The 17,345-nt window shown below is 40.2% G+C and overlaps 2 protein-coding genes across 7 annotated transcripts in view; one reads left to right on the top strand and one right to left on the bottom strand.

The window, feature by feature from the left end:
- Positions 1-2,638, top strand: part of stk10 (serine/threonine kinase 10) — a 42,046-nt gene extending 39,408 nt beyond the window's left edge. Inside the window, exon 20 of the mRNA XM_054754031.1 lies at positions 563-2,638. Coding sequence (XP_054610006.1) covers positions 563-703 — 141 coding nt within the window. The 3' untranslated portion in view covers positions 704-2,638. The remainder of the gene's footprint in view (positions 1-562) is intronic.
- Positions 2,639-3,600: 962 nt separating this feature from the next.
- The window catches only part of sh3pxd2b (SH3 and PX domains 2B), a 38,308-nt gene continuing 24,563 nt past the window's right edge, over positions 3,601-17,345 (bottom strand). Inside the window, exons 6-15 of one of the 6 annotated variants that reach the window (XM_054754714.1) lie at positions 16,917-16,942; positions 16,558-16,650; positions 13,951-14,082; positions 11,961-12,062; positions 11,696-11,779; positions 10,269-10,386; positions 8,018-8,214; positions 7,894-7,940; positions 7,085-7,210; positions 3,601-7,009 (exon numbers count right to left, since the gene is read on the bottom strand). In XM_054754714.1, coding sequence (XP_054610689.1) covers positions 5,528-7,009; positions 7,085-7,210; positions 7,894-7,940; positions 8,018-8,214; positions 10,269-10,386; positions 11,696-11,779; positions 11,961-12,062; positions 13,951-14,082; positions 16,558-16,650; positions 16,917-16,942 — 2,407 coding nt within the window. In that variant the 3' untranslated portion in view covers positions 3,601-5,527. The remainder of the gene's footprint in view (positions 7,010-7,084; positions 7,211-7,893; positions 7,941-8,017; positions 8,215-10,268; positions 10,387-11,695; positions 11,780-11,960; positions 12,063-13,950; positions 14,083-16,557; positions 16,651-16,916; positions 16,943-17,345) is intronic. The other 5 variants (XM_054754715.1, XM_054754716.1, XM_054754720.1 and 2 more) reach the window with 5 other exon arrangements.

Here is a 17,345-nt window from a genome sequence, read left to right as displayed (position 1 = left end):
CTGCTGTTGATTTTTTTTTTGTATAATTTTCAGAATATTTCCCATGTGATCAAATTTGCCCCAACCGAAGTTCCCAAAAATTACAACTTAAAAAAAAAAAAATTCTTGAATATTTCAAGTTCATGTTACTAAAATGACATTTTTCCTCATACAATTACTTTATTCTTGCGAAATTATGTAGTTTTTTTACAACTCTTCTCTTAATATTTTTTCCCCATTTTTGCTGCTGTTTTTGGTTGTTGAAAGTTTCCATGTTAAATTGCATTTTTAGAGTGTGCTGCGGGCCGATAAAATCACAGCCGCGGGCCGCAAATGGCCCCCGGGGCCGCACTTTGGACACGAAAGTAGTCGATTTACTTTCACACCTGTGTGGCTAAGTAAGCCACACGATTAAAGCGCTTAAAATGTTACTTTAAACATTGCGTGTCGAGTTCATAAAGAGGTTTAGAGGTGACAGTTTGACATTTTTGGGATTTCCATTAAGAGTATTAACCCGGAGGCGAAGTCTTAGGGTTTTTCTGGGCAGGTTTTGAGATTTGTCCACTTTTCTTGTCCATCGCAGGCGCTGGAAGAGGAACTGAACAACAAGAGGAAAGAGCAGGAAGCGTTCTTCCGGATAAATGACGCGTCAGAATTCCACAATCTGGGGTCTGTCAGCAAACTGTCCAAGTTTGTGCCTTATCCAGACTCGTCCACCACATAAGCACCACACCTCCTCTTTATGTCCTTACTAACGTCACGAAGCACATATAAGCACCGTAACCCGTATTGGTAGGATCATCTATCATGCCTTAGCATCTGTACACCGGATCATTGACACCGTTGAAGTTGAAACACCCCAAATCATCAGTTAGCGTGTTCATACTGAGGTGATTTTTATTAGTTAAAAGTTGTAAGAGCCCACAGAGGGATTGCCTTTTTTGCAAGTTGCATTTATTAACAATGACCGCCTCGTTTTGTCAAGGCATTTATGAAGCTCCCAAAAGTATACGTAAAAAATAGTTTACATTCCCGTACGCTTTACTATTTAGTTTTGTCGTAGCGCTGCCAAATTATGTCTTATTTATTTTTCCTGACAATTTAAGCTAAATTCATCACTGTACGTTTTAATTTAAATAATTTTCAGATTATAAACGGCATATGCAGTATATTTTAACCAGACGTTAGTGGTATTGGCTGTGGCTTTTCTTTTAAATTATTATTCAGGACTTTATCTTTACACACAAAGGGAGAAGCGATGAAGTCATGTACGTCGATAGTTATTTGCCTTTTATGTTTTACTGTACAAATCAGCCACACTGGATGGAAATGACTTAAAGCCAAAGCGAAGTACTGTTGTGTTTGTCGGATTGACCCATTTAAAACGTGTTGAGTGTACATTTGTGTTGCAGTCATTCAGCTGCGTGCTAACCAAAGTGCAATATTACTTGTTTATGTCTTGTTTAGAGCGCAGAGGTCTATATCTCCTTTACCCATTTTGGCCTTCCTATTGCACTGAGGAGGAGAATGCGATGAGGAGTCGCTCTTTATAAAGGATGTACAAGTCCATGCTTCCGATTAGATGATTTTCAAGGGAGTGCAACAATTCATTCTGCTGTAAAACCACCTTGCTTGAGTGAATGCGTTTTCTAGCAGTTTGCCATCAATAGTTAGGTACATCTTAACTCCGCGCTCCTTGATTAAATGTGTGTTATTTTCGGTTGAGGTTACTGTGTCACGCCGTCTTCCTCCCTGCCTCAGTTTGGATAACAAGGAATGTATGGTGGCTTGTGAGTGTGAATGAAACTGTATCAGAAGGAACCACTGTTGTAAATATCTAATAAATGCAGATTTTTTTTAAATTACTGGATTGTTGACTGGACAACTGATTACTTATTTTTTTAAGTTACAAAATGGTGCATACACTTTTTACCCTTAGCCCCCAAAACAGTCCCTCTCATAAGGTTTTTCACTTTCACCACATCAGATCTTTTCAACACATTCATTGTTACAGCCTTGACGAGGTCAACTGATGTGTTGCTAGGGCTGTGAAACGATTAGACATTTTAATCAGATTAATCATGATTATTCACCATTAGCAACTCATGATTATTCACCATTAGCAACTATGTCTGAAAAAAGCCCATTTTTAACTGTATTTAACAGGATTACTTATGTTTGTATGTATTAACAGCTCCAAATGAACCGAATATGTCAATCAAGCTAAAAGATACCGGTATACGCAAGTCAACACTAGTCTCTTTAATAGCAGAACATTGGAATCACACTTTAAAATGTGCTGTTATGAGGAATGGGGTTGCGTTAAAGACCACGTAATTTAAGGTCAATTTCAGTGTATTTGTCAGCATAAATGTAGCGAATTGTACATCCGAATTAATAGATACGAAGTGAGTAGCAAGAAAATGTTTATATAGATACACACACGCACACATTATAAAGCCGTTTTTGTGATGTTCGTAGTGTCCCTGAATGCATCTCGCGGTCGTGTAATGAGAATGAGGAAGTGTCGTTCCCAGGAGAACGGACCAGAGGCGTGTGTGAGTTGGAGATACATCCAGTATATGGTGTTGGAATTGTACTGCTGTTGATGTGTTCAGGTCAGGATGAAGTTATAAAAGAACGTCAGACTGTGTGTGTGTGTGTGTGTGTGTGTGGGGGGGGGGGGGGGGGGGGGGGGGGGGGGGGGGGACCCGCCACTCTGCTTCGAAGCACAGTGGAGAACTCCGTATGCCGTCATAACAGAGGCGTGCTTGCTCCGGTGTGCATGCGTTAATTACACTAAAACATTTAACGTAATTTAATAAATTAGTTACCACACTTAACGTGTTATTTTTTGACAGCTCTATTACTTTTGGAGCCAATGTGTTTTATTAAAAAGTGCACTTTTTACCCTTAGGTCCCAAATGGGCCCTTTTATTTATTTAAATAAAAATAAAAAAAGATTGGTGTTTTGGTGCTCTTTTTGTCAAAAGAAGAAAAATCGGTGAAAAGTGGAATATGAGTGCTGTCCGATAACCAGCTGGCATCTGCGAGAGAAGACGTCTTCAAAGGCCTCGTCTCCTTCAGCCACAAAATTGCCTTTTGGAATTTGAATAAGAGCACCAAACATGGGACATTGAAAGGTGGAAGAAAGTTTCATTCTTTGATGAGAAAAAATGTCCCATTGACGGTCCTGATGGCGTCCAATGTTACTGGCATGACAAGGAGATCCCACCCGAGATGTTTTCCACACGGCACAGTGGAGGGGGCGCCATCATGATCTGGGGTGCTTTTAAGTGGAACAATGGAGCTTCAGGTTGTGCAGGGGCGTCAAACAGCAGATACTCAAACGCAGGGGGGTGTTTGAGCTATGGTCTTAAACTTTTGATCAGCCTATTTCAGTTTAATGGTTGTTTTGCAACAAGTTTTTTTTGTCTCACTACCGTTTCTCCTTTTTGCATTTTGAAGCTCTGCTCCTTAAGATCCAATCGTGCAAAATGTAACGTCTTGCAATTTTTCAACTGGTCTTAAAATCTTAAAGGAATGTATTGTTTGCAAAGCTTGAGACATGGTTTCATATTATCTCTGCACAAGAAAAATGACCAATAAATGCACCAGATCTGAAAAATCTGAAATGTTTATTGACTTAAGATTCAAAAAGTTAAAAAACCCAAAAAAAAGTGACAAACTTTACAATACTGCCATGATGACCACCCATACAAACAAGTACTGGACCTGACTTACCTCACAATCACAACATTAGGTGCATTTATGCTGTTTGTTTTAGAGAATTATTGCAGTTCTATGTCAACATAACGTAGCGACTCGCATTTTAAAGTCTTGTCTGATTGTCTTACATGTGCCAATTATCCACTTTACTAATTGGTGATGACAACCATAGATAGAATGCACTAGGTCCAAACCCGCTTCCAACCGCTCATTGAGCTAATTCTTTCTCATCTTCGCTTCCTGGTTCCTTCATCAGTACAGTTTTTAAACAGTCAAAAACATTTAAGATAGTCTTTACAATTAAAAAATAATTTTGATACACTGACCGTGCTTGAGACCAGTCAAGCCTTAATGTAAAACTATTTTATATATTGGTCACACGCACTTTGTTGTGTGAAAATACTGTAAATAATTGCACCGGTCACCAGGTCAGACACTGAAAGACACACCCCACCAGTTCTGATGTAGTAAACATTCCCAATTATATTTCCTCATATAGTGGTCCGGGGCATTTATGAGGATTATGGATTTATTTTGGAGGAAAACTATTTTTACAACTTCATAACAGTAATATGTGTCCCTGGAGCTTGTTTATGAACACCAAATGTGAGAAAAATCTATTGTCTCGAAGAAAAAAATAGAAGGCGGGCTTCACTACACATATTAAAATAAAGCCTTTACGTGAACAACACGCCCGACGATTAACTGAAGCCCATCGTCGATTTGCGAGGCCATTATTTGAGGAAATATGACAGCCACCTTTTTTAGCATGTGCAATACTTTGCCTGACCGCATGTACAATGAGTGAGACATACACGATGTTACACATCATTGCAACATTGAACAACACATAAAAACGGATGAATACGCGTGACTCATGTAAGAAAGCACTTCTACTTGGCAACGAGAACTCTTGTAGTGATTTGCTGTTACATAGCATTTAAAGCCCATTAAACTCCACTAACTATTTGGCCACTACTGGAATGTTTGTAAAATATTTGTACTATTTATTTTTTTTATGGTACAGTAGCCAGTGGAGTTTTGTGCCACCCTCAAATTTACTACCGTCTGACACCTGCGCATGTCCAAAAAACTGCTATTATGTCAATATTTTTCCCCCTGTAAATCTTTTCAACTTCAGAAGTGCTGCAAAACTTCCAAAAATTGAATAAATCATCAGGATAATATATTTTTTTAATATTAAATTTGAAATTATTTGTTACAAAAGCCACAAAAACACTATTTCCCAACTATTATAGTTTTTGGAACTATGATATATACAGTATGTGTGCATATAAGGAAAATAATTGTGATTTTTGGAATAAATAATCCATAATTCAAACACAAAGTGACATTTAGAGGGTTAAAATCCTCACAATTATTGAATGTTTGGACATTTTGAGCACGTCTGAAATTGGTTAAGTGAAAAATATCGATGCTTTGATTAATTGACAGCAGTTTTTCGAACGTGTTCATTTTTTTTTTGCCACAAAGGCGCAGAGAGGGTGCAAAGGTTTCTCAGAAAGTTTGAGAAAAATTGTACAAAAACGCCCGAGGATGTCTTAAGGGTTAATGTTGGCGCATCACACCATAGAAGACATGAGTGGAGTGAAGATTAGTTGTAATGCTACGCTAACACCTAGCCTCTGTAATGCTAACACTGACAGGAAGCTTCTAATAAAGTCATAAAATGTATAGGTTATAGAAGTAAACATCACAAAAGCCCATGTTTATTATTGCTGGTTTAGTTTAAGTATAAGAAACTGTACCTATAAATTAAAAAAGCCTAATCGCTAAAAGGTAATGTTTTTTTGTCTACTTATGGTTTCTTGCTCAAGTAATTCGAAGGGATCCAGCCCTCGACGTCTTCTCCTACATTCTTGCAGAACCACCAGCCGTTGCTGTTTTTCTCCAGCACCTCGAAGAGCGTCCCCACCTTGAAGCTGGATGTCTGGTCATCCCCTTCGAAGTCCGCCACGGCCAGATACAGCTCGTCCTTACTGGGCTCCTTAAGCAAGGGTGGGAGTTTGTCTCTGGGTGGGCCAGGCTTGTCACTCTTCACTTGGGGTTTCGGAGGAATGGGAATTTTATTCACTTTGGACTCTTGAGAGAAGACCTTTGGTCTAGGGGGTGGCTGCCTGCTGAGTTGGGGTGGTCCCGGTTCTTTAGAATCAGGCTTGAGCTCGGAAGGGCTGGACGTCTCGGCCTTCTTTGGAGGGGGAGGTCTTCTCGGAGCCAAGGCCGGAGGTCTCTGAGGGGCCTCCTTGTGAGGAGGCACTGCTGGTTTCTCCTGACTGTGGCCGTTCATGTGTTTCGGAGAAAATTTGGGTTCCTCGCAGTTCTTGCCGTTATTTAGAGACGACATATGAATAGGTGATGAGCTATGAGTTGGACTGCTAGGGTGGGAGCCAACCGCTGGGGTGTCGTTCTGAAGGTTGGCCTCCCCTGAGGCGGAGCTGGGATCTACAGGTTTTGAAGGCCTCAGCTTACTTCTCAGGTTGGTGATGTCAAGTTTGTTGTCTGCTGCTGGTGCTGCCTGTGGATCCGGCTTTGCAGCTGGAACAGGTTTAGGTCTGATCACCGGTTTGGGCTTCATGAATATAGCTGGGCCAGTTGCCTCTGGTTTCTCCTCTGGGACTTCTGACTTGGGTTTTGTTGGCTGCTTGGGTACCGGCTTCAGGTTAAACTTCTTCACCTCTTTGGCAGAGACCTTGTGACCACATTCAAGACCCATCTCATTCCGAAGATGAAGAGCTTTGCTCTTGTCCTCCTTCTTTGGTTCTGGGGTTTTCTCCGGTTTAAAAGGTCCTGACTTTGGTGGAACCATTGGTATGATGACCCCTGGCACTGGAGGTTTGGGGGGCAAAGGTTTGGAATTATCGGATCTTGGTTTCTCAGCCACCTCCAATTCAAAACTCTTATGGATGGACTCCCTTCGCGGTGGTAGAGCTGGTTTCTCCTCAGGCGGCGCTACAGGGGCAGGAGGTAACGGTCCAGAGAAGGCAGAACCCTTGACAGCGCTGGACTTCCAGTCCCTCAGCTTTGGGCGGGCACAGGACTCGGGGGCTGCGGTCGGTTCATCTGGTAAAGGCTTGGACCAGCTATCATCTGTTCTCTGAATATGTGAGGAACCACTGTCCTCCAGTCGTAGCTTCTCCATCTCATTGGGAAGAGGTGCCAGGAAATTGGGCCTGAGGGCGCTACTTGTCTTCTTGTACTTATCGATAAAAGTAGCCGGGGCCCACCCCTCTTGGTCATCTATTTGGATGTACCACCAACCGCTTCCATTCTTCTCAATCACCTGGTAGATACAAATGAGTCATTTTCGCTCGGTATTTCACTAAATTACCAACAAAGTAGATTGTGCTGCATTTACCTCCACTTTAATTCCAGCCTGAAAGCTAATCCCATCGGGAATGGTGGTCTGGAAGTCCGCAATTGTGTAGAACTCCTCCTCAACTTGAGGCGGACCAGGCGGCTTGGGAAGGTTTGTACCACGTGGCTGTGAAAAGGCCCAAGTTGTTATGTTAAGAACAATAAAATGAGTTTGCATGCAAGGTCATACCAGTATACCGTATTTTTGCAAATAAAGGCTATTTCCTCAACTGACGGTGTTTATTTAAAGTAAGCCATTTACTAGCCATTTACTAAGAAATACATAATCAAAAAATATGAATTTTGTCATTTTTTTCTTTGATTTTGTATTAGAAAATATTTCTCCAGAAAAAAACGGGGTATGAAAAAGAGGGGTCGTCATATATCTGGGTCTATACGGTACCGACGCTGACAATTTTCCCGCTTCTGGTTTAACATCAGAGCCGTAACGCGTTTCCGCAATATCCCGCTTTACAGGGTTCTGTGTGAAATCCACACACAGACGTAATAAAGTCCGGCTTTACTGTTAGGGCTGTGACGATACCAATTTTGCGGGATCTAATAATGCAGTGCAAGTGAAGGCTGAACTGTGCTCTGGTAAAGTTGCAGCCACGGATTTGCACTTGCTACACAACTGTAGGACCAAGCTAACGTTTATCGGTTTACTGATGAAGTGTTTCTTTTCAACACAGTATTGCCTCTGGTAGCTGAAACATAAATAGAGGTCTAAGAGAGGTGAGGCGTTTGTTAAATTGCATTATTTGGCGCGTGGCCACTATTTGTGGATATACATTCATTTAGGAGTCTTACTATGGAGAGGTCTCTACGTGGTGGAGGTCTTTGTCTTAGTCCCACTTCTGTAAACAAAAACAGTTGCATTACTGTTGTGTATGAATTACAAAAACTTCCAGCATCATCTACAGTGACTTGTTACTTTTGTTTTCGGAAAAGAATGAGAGTCTGTTTTCTTTCTGGTTCTCTCGCCTGGCGTTGACCAAATGGCTCTGCTTGGAGAACCCGTCCAAGTCGTTGGTACTGGCGTGTGCTGCAGCGCCCGCCGCCTGCTTCTGGCTCTGAATGTCGGCTTTCTTCAGGTAGGAAGCCGGGGCCCAGCCCTCGCGTCCTTGGTACCTGATTGGACGAGAAAGTTTCGGAGAGCACGTATCACTTTGCTTCTCGGTGGGCTTGTTGTATAAAAAGCACAACACGCCAAGAAATGCTGATTCACTTGTTGCTCGGAAGAATATGAGGGTTCTGCTGCCTCGCCCAGCAGATAACGGACAAGCAGAGGTGGCAGAAACAAACACACACTAACAAAATAAATCGAAAAACAGCACCATAACGATTATGAGACAAGGTTACAGTGTTCCCTCGCTCCATCGCGGTTCACCTTTCGCGTTTTGCGGATTTTTTTTGGTGCAATTTTAGTGCTATTCTTTTTTTTTTTCCTATCGTATGAACGCTGTTAAAGGCCGAGCCTGGCCCTTTAAGAAGAAGTGCATTGTGGGAAGTTGAGTGTTGTAGTTCTGTGCTTTATCACCGGGCGGCGGTGTCTCTCTATTCTCTCTCTTCTGTCTGCACCGCCCATTGTCTTCGGCGTCCTGATTGGCTGTAGACCATTGTCAATCAATCTCCTTTGTGCCGTCTCCTGTTGCGGTCATGGCTACCAAACTAGCTAACCGTGTGAGCTGCTTGCTAACCGGCAATATTGTAAACAATAGAAAAAACAGAAAAAGCTAACCGTGTGAGGAAGGAGCAATATGTTTTAACAAGGATACAAAAACGCTACAGCCGAACGGCGCCAGGGTGAGGCACGGTCAGAGGAGTGAAACACACTGAGTCACTTAATAATTCCTTGCGTCCAACCGAGTAGGTTGGTCATTAAAACTAAATTTGAACTTTAAGAGGTTTCAAACAAGAGAGAAATGTGAGAAAATGTGAATGCCTGTCTGAGAAAAGTGTACAAAGTGCATGGCGAGGGGTTTTACAGCCTTAAAACATATACAGTAAGAATTGTAAAAAAATATAGTTGGCTACTTTGAGGATTTCACTTATTACGGGCTATTTTGGGAACCTATCCCATGCGATAAACAAGGGAACACTGTATACCGCAAATGAATTACGACTCTATATTAAATTTAACAGTGGCATCTGGTGGGGCAACCTTTGTTTACTTTGTTTTGTAGCGCGACGTGCTATACAGAAAGATAGCATGTAAGGCACAAATATTCACAGCGCAAAGGCAGTCTGGAACAACCACACTGGAGCAGCTGAGGTTGTTGAGGTTATGGTTCTTGCCCCAAGGCATTACACGTGGCAATGTGGGAGTGGCTGCTGTTCCACATTCCCCAGCCATGTAGCGCCGGTACCACCTTCCAGTTAAATGTTTTAAGTCTCCGCTGCGTTGACAATACTTTTTAAACAGTGCCACTTATCAGTATGACACACCAACCAGGCATCCAACCCACTTTTTATTCGTTACCCAGAAAGTTTAATAAGACATTATTCATGTTTAAAATATACTAATATGTCTGTGACGCTATCTTTCCACTATTTTATTGGACAACGAACCATATTTGGTAAGTAGGTGCAATATATTTATATTAAAATAATATATAAAAAATACATAATTCTAATAATATATAAACACATACAAATGTTCCTAAAATTATATATTATAAATATTGTTGAGAATTTTGTATTGTACATGTATAAATACATGTATAAATATTGTACAACATTAATTTTTTTTTTACAAAAATAAAAATGTTGTAAAAAGTCCTACACATACTGATGTTTACATTTTACATTACTTTAATAATGTGTATTGTATTTGTTTGTAATAATTATAATTGATGATGATAATAATAATAATAATAAGACCTTATGATAAAAGTCGAGACAATATGGGGTATGAAAACATCCACCATACCAGTAGTCATCTGTGCCCTGGGTGCAAAATGGCTAAACAAATACTGTACATAAACAAGATACCAAACAAAACTAACACCTACATCCTATCCACGAAATAAGAGCTTCATGGGCTCCTAACAGCCCTAAAAGTCCTAAACTGGGCCCTGGATGTAATCAGAAGAAACACTGAAAATAATGGACAAAAAGACAATAATAATAAAAACAATATCAAAGCCCTGTTAGCAACAAATTATGTTGGTAGAGTGAATTACCTGATTTTCCACCAACCCTCCAAGTTCTTCTGAATAACCTCCACAATCATTCCTCTCTCCAGGTCAATCTCATCCTGGTCCCGAGCCGAGTAGGGATAAATCACTGAATATTTCTCCTCTAAAACAGAAAATGAAGGCAATGCTGTAAGTTACGATGTGCAATGTACTGGATAGGATTGCTATAAAGACACAAAACTGATGCAGCGAAGAAGCTATGGAGTACAAAGCACACAATGATAAATTAAATGTTGCGTTAGCACAGCTCGCAGGGGGAATTATGAATATATTTCTTATATTGTCGGTCGGTGTGGAGTTTGCACCTGTCTGAAAAATGCAAAAAAAAAAAAAAAAGAATGTCAGCAAAGATACATTATCTTTTTAGGACACTTATTTAATAGATTTGGAAATGGTGATTATATAAAATATGTAAGAAATGGAGGCAACACCTTGTACAATGAGTAGTGCACACATGCAACAACCATGCAAGACACTTCATTAGGTACACATTCACGAATTTACTCCATAGATATTTTTGTTTTACCATATTAGACAGTTTACATTGCATTTACATTAACAATTGGTATTAATTTTGTCAAAATTGAATTGTTTGTAACCATTAATGAATCACACACATTGTATTAAACGACTGGGCAATGCGGAAGAAGCCGCAGCTCCAGCTTCCAATTCTAATTGGTCACTTTGAATGATAGACATCAATTTCGACCAATCAGAAGCCACAACATTAAATCTGTTCCGTAAACAACACCTTTAGTCAATTACAAGTTCAAAATCCCATTCGAGTTGCCGATACAAAGTTTGGCTGCTCTGTAGTAGAAGAACCAAACTTTCTACCGAATTGGAAACACGTTTGGACGTTTCCTAAAGCCCTGCTAGGCAGTACGGCTATTGATTTTTCGTTATAGGATGGCTATTTTTTCAGAAGATATCAAAGGTAAGACCATATGTTATGGATGGCTGTGGTGGTTTTTGGGCTTTTTTGCTTCCTGTATGAATCGTCACTATCACAGACTTTTAAGGTTGTTGAAGATTTAGTCTGTGGCTTTTTGGCATTCAGTACAGGGTTTGCGAAGCTGATAGCATGTTGGGCTGCAAAGTTCTGTGCCATACGAAGGAGGACTTGAATTAAAAACTAGTGAAATTAACCTAATGCGTTCCATACGAATGTTGTGCACCTGGGGTTGTTATTGTATTACATTTCTATTTTTCTATCACTTTATTTAACAGCAATGGTTGTTAATGAAGTTTTGAAGAACTTTTGTACTTTGCGTGCAAGGATTACATTTGCTGTACGTGCACACACACAGACCTTTCATACAGGACATGCCATGCACATAAAGTAGATGTGGTTGCATGCGTAAACATTTCAGGGTAAAGGGGAAGGGGGAGAAGAAAGGCGTGCGCTCCACCTTGCCCAAAGCCCGTGCTGAAAAGATCCCCTAAAGTTCTGCGCCGGCCCACGTGCCTCGGCAAAGACCAGAATCTTCGAGGCGCTGACGTAGCAGCACAGTGGTGAGGCAAGACAGGAAGTGAACATTACACCCGTCAACCCATCTAGAAACTTCTAGGTAATAGCCAGGCTTGGATTGTGTCCCTGGATGCAATTCCATTATTTAATTTTCCATTTGGTCCCTCAAAGAGATGTTGGATTTTAACAATAGCCCCAATGTGTACCTTCTTCTCCTGGAAAAGTGAAGTCATCAGGGTCATCCTGAGCCTCCAGGCAGGTGGCAGGAACCCAACCCTGGGCATCTTCTGAACTCACAAACCACCAGCCTGAACAGCACGTAATATGAAAGAAATACTGTTACAAAAGTGAGTACATGCCTCACAGTTCAACAATTTCAAATTCTCAAAGGACAATACGATAGAACGTGAACTTGGATACACTTTAGTGCCGTGTTTACCAAACTTTTTGCAGTTGCGTACTCATTCAGACATTTGACCTGAAGCCATGTACCCCCTAATCCTGCACACTTAAAAAACAACCCTTTTTTCAACTCAACTTGAAATATTGAACATAATTAATTGGTTAGTTATTCATTCATTTTCTATTGGTGAATTAATGATAATTCGTTTTATAGTAATTCCAGGTCTCAAATATTTGTCACATTTTGATAAATTTTTAAAGTATGATGTTTCTATGAAATATGAAGTCTGATTTTGGCATCCTTTCGTTTGATTGGGTTGGATTTGATCTTCACTTTTTTTGTCCACTCACGACGGCTATGGTTTAAGCCTGCTTATTAATTGAATACCAAATAGAAGGGGAAACTTAATCATGATAAAGCAGTATCCGAAATCTGAAAAATAACAACGACAAAGCTAATGATAAAGCCTCATTTTTGGGGGAATCCTCACTCACAGTGACAGGTTTTCAGCGCTGCGCCGTGCGGGGATTGGAACACCAATATAAATGGCATCTTCAAGATTCAACACTCTAAATGCACAAAATAATCATCAAACATACTTGTTTGTTCATGTGAGCAATGAACAACTTCATGCTCTGTCTCCTTTCTGCTCTGTTGTCCTTGCGCCATGAGGCGTTCAGGCACACTCGCAATTGTGCGTTTTAGGCGCTAATTGTTTTTCATTTTTATTCACATATCCCCAGTGACAACTGGTGTACCCCTGGGGGTACGCGTACCCCACTTTGGGAACATAGGCTTTAGAGTAATCTGTGTACAGTTTGTAAAGCAGTGTAGATTTACCATTAAATTCAAATGTCATGGTTTAAGACTGCATGAGTGCTGCTGGCATAAGTGAGCTGCGGTTCACTAGTAAAACATAAGATATGTGAGGTGCATTTGCAACATTTGTTTTATGTATTTTTTTATGTTTTACAGTCATTCCTTTTTATCGTGGTTAATCGGTTCCATACCCGACCGCAAAGTAGGATTCCTTATTTACAGATGGAATATTTTCATAACTATAGCATAGAAAACCTGTTTATGTCCTTGTAAATACAGTTTTTAACATTAGAGCCCTGTAGACATGAAGTAACACCCCTATAGTGACCTTTACACTCGTATCACCCAAAATAGTAGACATAATAAGAGTAAATAAGCCATTTAAGACATAAATATGGCTCGTGCTCATGCGTGTGGCTCTAAATGTTTTCCCTAGGGGCGCAGAGTGGCGGGCTGATAGGAAGTGATGTCGGGGGTTTAGGGATGAGTTTTAGCTTGGTGTGGGTTATGGCCGCAACAGTAGCCTGTGTTTTTATTGGGTATTTTTATAAAGGATTATTGTGCCTGTTGTGAGATAATTCAAATCTGCAATAAAAGCTTGCCGTTCCGGCGATCAAGTCTGGTGTGTGTGTGTGTGTGTCTCACCGAACATTGCAGTAACATTACTGACACCTAGTGACCAGTGTAGAATACTACATATCATTCACAGCGTCTTTGAATGCGTCTTTTTAATGCTAATATTTGTATTGGCTAATAATACAGTATGTCGTATTCAACCACAAAACAGCATGATTTGTCAATTAATATATTTTTTAAAATCATGATAGAGTGAAGCTGTGAAATTCGAACCGCGAAGTGGCGGGGGACAACTGTACTATTAAAAGGAGTTAATTTCATTTTGGGCTATGCAAAAGCATCCCAGTTTGGATTGTGCTCTAACATAAAGATTCTAACATCCTATAAGTGGAACTTACCCGACTCATTTTTCTCAATGACCTCTACCACCTGACCCACACGGAGGCTGATCTCAGAGCTCTCCTGCTTCTCGTAGTCCGTCACCGCCACGTACTGGTCCAACAGGAGCGGGTCCCCCGAGGTGGCATCTCCTGTTAGCGTGACATCACGGGCGCACTCATTTCCTGTCTGCTGTTTTTGTTTTTATTACGAGAACGTCTCAACAATGTAGCAAAGCCTCCACTCATCCAAGAACTTTTATTGACATATTCACCTCGACATCATTTTGGGCATCACTGTCAGGTCAACTAATGCAGGTCAATGAATTGATATTTGCATGAAAATGCCAAGAATAAAAACAATTGAGAGGAGGCTTAACTAGACTATGGAGAGTCTTCCTTGAATGCGAAGCAGGCGAGTTAGCGGACGTGATTGGAGAGACAGTGTAAAGTGGAAACAAACATAATAACAGGTATGGATGTTAGAGAGATTATTTAAAGGTATAGACTGTTATGCCAATTATAATCCAGCACCACAAAAACAGACCCACCACCAACACCATGAAAAATATGAAATCACTGGTAAAAGTCATCGCAACCCACTGGTCTGGTTTCAATCCCGATTCATTCAAGCTACACTCAATTTAGCCAACAAAAGCTTATTTAAATATCATATGGCTGTGCAAAGACCAACAACAAAGGTGGAGATAGCTGAATGAACAAACACAACTCATGACGTTGCAACAAATATGACAAAATGATGGAATATTGAATTTAAGGGGTGGCATAAATTAAAATACAAGCATCCCAAATACTGCACCTCAGATGCACATCCTTCAGTGAGCAGTGGCAAAGCAAAGCAAACGCAAAGTAAGTCTGAATTAAATTTTTAAAAACCCTAATAAAATTATTTAAATTATAATGTGATTATTAAATGTCCTCAAATAGGAACCAGTGATGTTTATTATTTTATATACAGCGGTGCCTTTGTTTGTACAAATGCAGTTTTAGAATCATTTGATATATTTATTAAGGAGTTTCATGAGACGCCAATTCACGAGACGAGACGATACACAAGATTGGGTCCACGAGAACCAGATGACATGAGATTTTAACGTGAATTTACAAGCATGTTAGGTTAATGGGCGACTCTAAATTGCCCATAGGTATGAATGTGAGTGTGAATGGTTGTTTGTCTATATGTGCCCTGCGATTGGCTGGCGAACAGTCCAGGGTGTACCCCGCCTTGCGCCCGAAGTCAGCCGGGACAGGCTCCAGCATACCCCGCGACCCTGATTAGGATAAGAGCCATAGAAAATGGATGGTTGGATGATTCACAAACAATGCATGTGCGTTTTGAAATGATTATTGTCCCACATTTCACGCTAAACAACATTATTTTGAGACGGTACACGGCGGTACTTGCAATTGGAGGTGCCGCGCAAGCAAGACACACTTCCTGCCTTTCACTTTTAATGCGCACCCCTTCTCGCTAAATATAGCGACCATGGTGCTAAATTGTCAACACAGAGCTCTTCTATGTATGAGGCGTGTTATGAAACGAAACCAGTGATGCTGGAGCTTTTAAAGTTGGCGCCCAGCCAAATACAGTGTAACTAGAACCGCTTGTTGATTGAGGGTGCAGACAAGTCTGAACATCTACGTGGCTTGATCTGACGAATCATAAGTAACTCTGATGAAATGTAGAATTACTGCAGCTTCTGCCTGGACGACTGGTTTCAGGCTGCACTGTTGTTCTCACCATACGGTTTTTCTCACGTCTTTTAATCTGTCGCCAAACGAGATCTCGCGACACCCCTAATATTTATGCATTTTATCATTTTTTCCCCCCAAATAAATGATACTTGATAAAAAATAGTACATGTTAGAATACATAATAGTAAAAAATGTCCAAATACATTCCAATTGCATTTTTTAAAATTAATAATATTGTATGTATGTGATCATTTTAAAGGAAAATATGAATAATGAAACTATAACTTAATATAACATATTTCATAATACTAAGACATTGCAGTAGCACACTCTCTTTAAAATCTAACCCCAAACTGCCTTGTCATGTCCGCGCTGCATGGTGATATCACGCATAGTAAAGTCCATTACCGCCACCTGGTGGCACCACCTGATATTACTTCCCCTGACAGTGCAAAAAGGTGCCTGTCTTATTTGAGTTGTCGCAATTATTTGTTCAAGTGGTGAATATTATACTGTTATTTGAGGAAATTTAAGACAATAGCACAACCCAAGATTAGTTTTGGGCGTAGTCTGACAACAAAAATGACATGGCAAGGCATTCTGAATATGTGATGCTTCTTTCATAGTGGATGTTTACTGTGTAATATTTATAATATGTATATGTATGTACTGTATAATGTAGCCCACTACAAACTGCATAGACAACCTATGTAGCAAAGCTGTATGTAACCACACTGTACATTCAACAACTCCATAGTAGCCAATAAGTTTAAAGGTAATCATCTCCAATTCCCAAGTGCAGCTGGAGAGGGCATGGGGGTGTGGAAAGAGGTTTGGGTGGTGTTTCTCTATAGCATGACTTGCCGGGTCAACACACAGCACGACCAAGCATGACAGTCAGTGTCTTACTACCTCGCTTTAGGAAAGTAGTCGCTCTCTCCACAAACCCTGATGGAAAGGAAAATGAATGGAGAAGAAAACTGAAAAGGAATGACATGGATGCAACTTAAGAGAGAATAAAGGAGAGAGAGAGATTGTGTAAATAAAAATGTAAAAATGGAAATGAATGCATCTGAACAACTGGGGTGACAGTATTATTGCTGTTATTCCACCGCTAGAGGGCGACAATGTAAAGCATCACAACAACAGTAGGGCGTTTTCAAGAATGTATGAAAATAATAGAAACTATTACATTTACCAACACACACACACACACACACACACACACACACACACACACAAATATATACATAAATTTAAATGTGACTGACCTGATTTCTTCTTTCCTGTTGGCTCCCTGTTAAACAATAAAAGAACACACATTAAAACCAGGAACATTCGTAATTATCATCCTTTAAGACACACATACAGGATGATAGAGGTGTCATGATACACTCAGCCCATGAGATAAGACGATACACACTATTGGGTTCGCGAGAACGAGATCATAATTTAACATAACTTTTTAGAAAACTACAATGACAAAACGTATGAGCGGACAAACAGACTTTTTTTTTTTATTTAACTGAGTCACAAAACAATGCAGGTACATTTTGAAATATTTGATAACTTTGCATGCATAACCAATGCAGGAAGCTTTTAACCGCTGAACTTATTTTCCACAAATTGAAACAAAAACTACAAATGATACAAGTCAAAATAATGACAGCAGTTGTAGTTGCTACTACTGGTCATTTATG

Source organism: Dunckerocampus dactyliophorus, chromosome 16, assembly GCF_027744805.1.
Source record: "Dunckerocampus dactyliophorus isolate RoL2022-P2 chromosome 16, RoL_Ddac_1.1, whole genome shotgun sequence".
Taxonomy (NCBI): domain Eukaryota; kingdom Metazoa; phylum Chordata; class Actinopteri; order Syngnathiformes; family Syngnathidae; genus Dunckerocampus; species Dunckerocampus dactyliophorus.
This window is presented reverse-complemented; position numbering and strand designations above follow the sequence as displayed.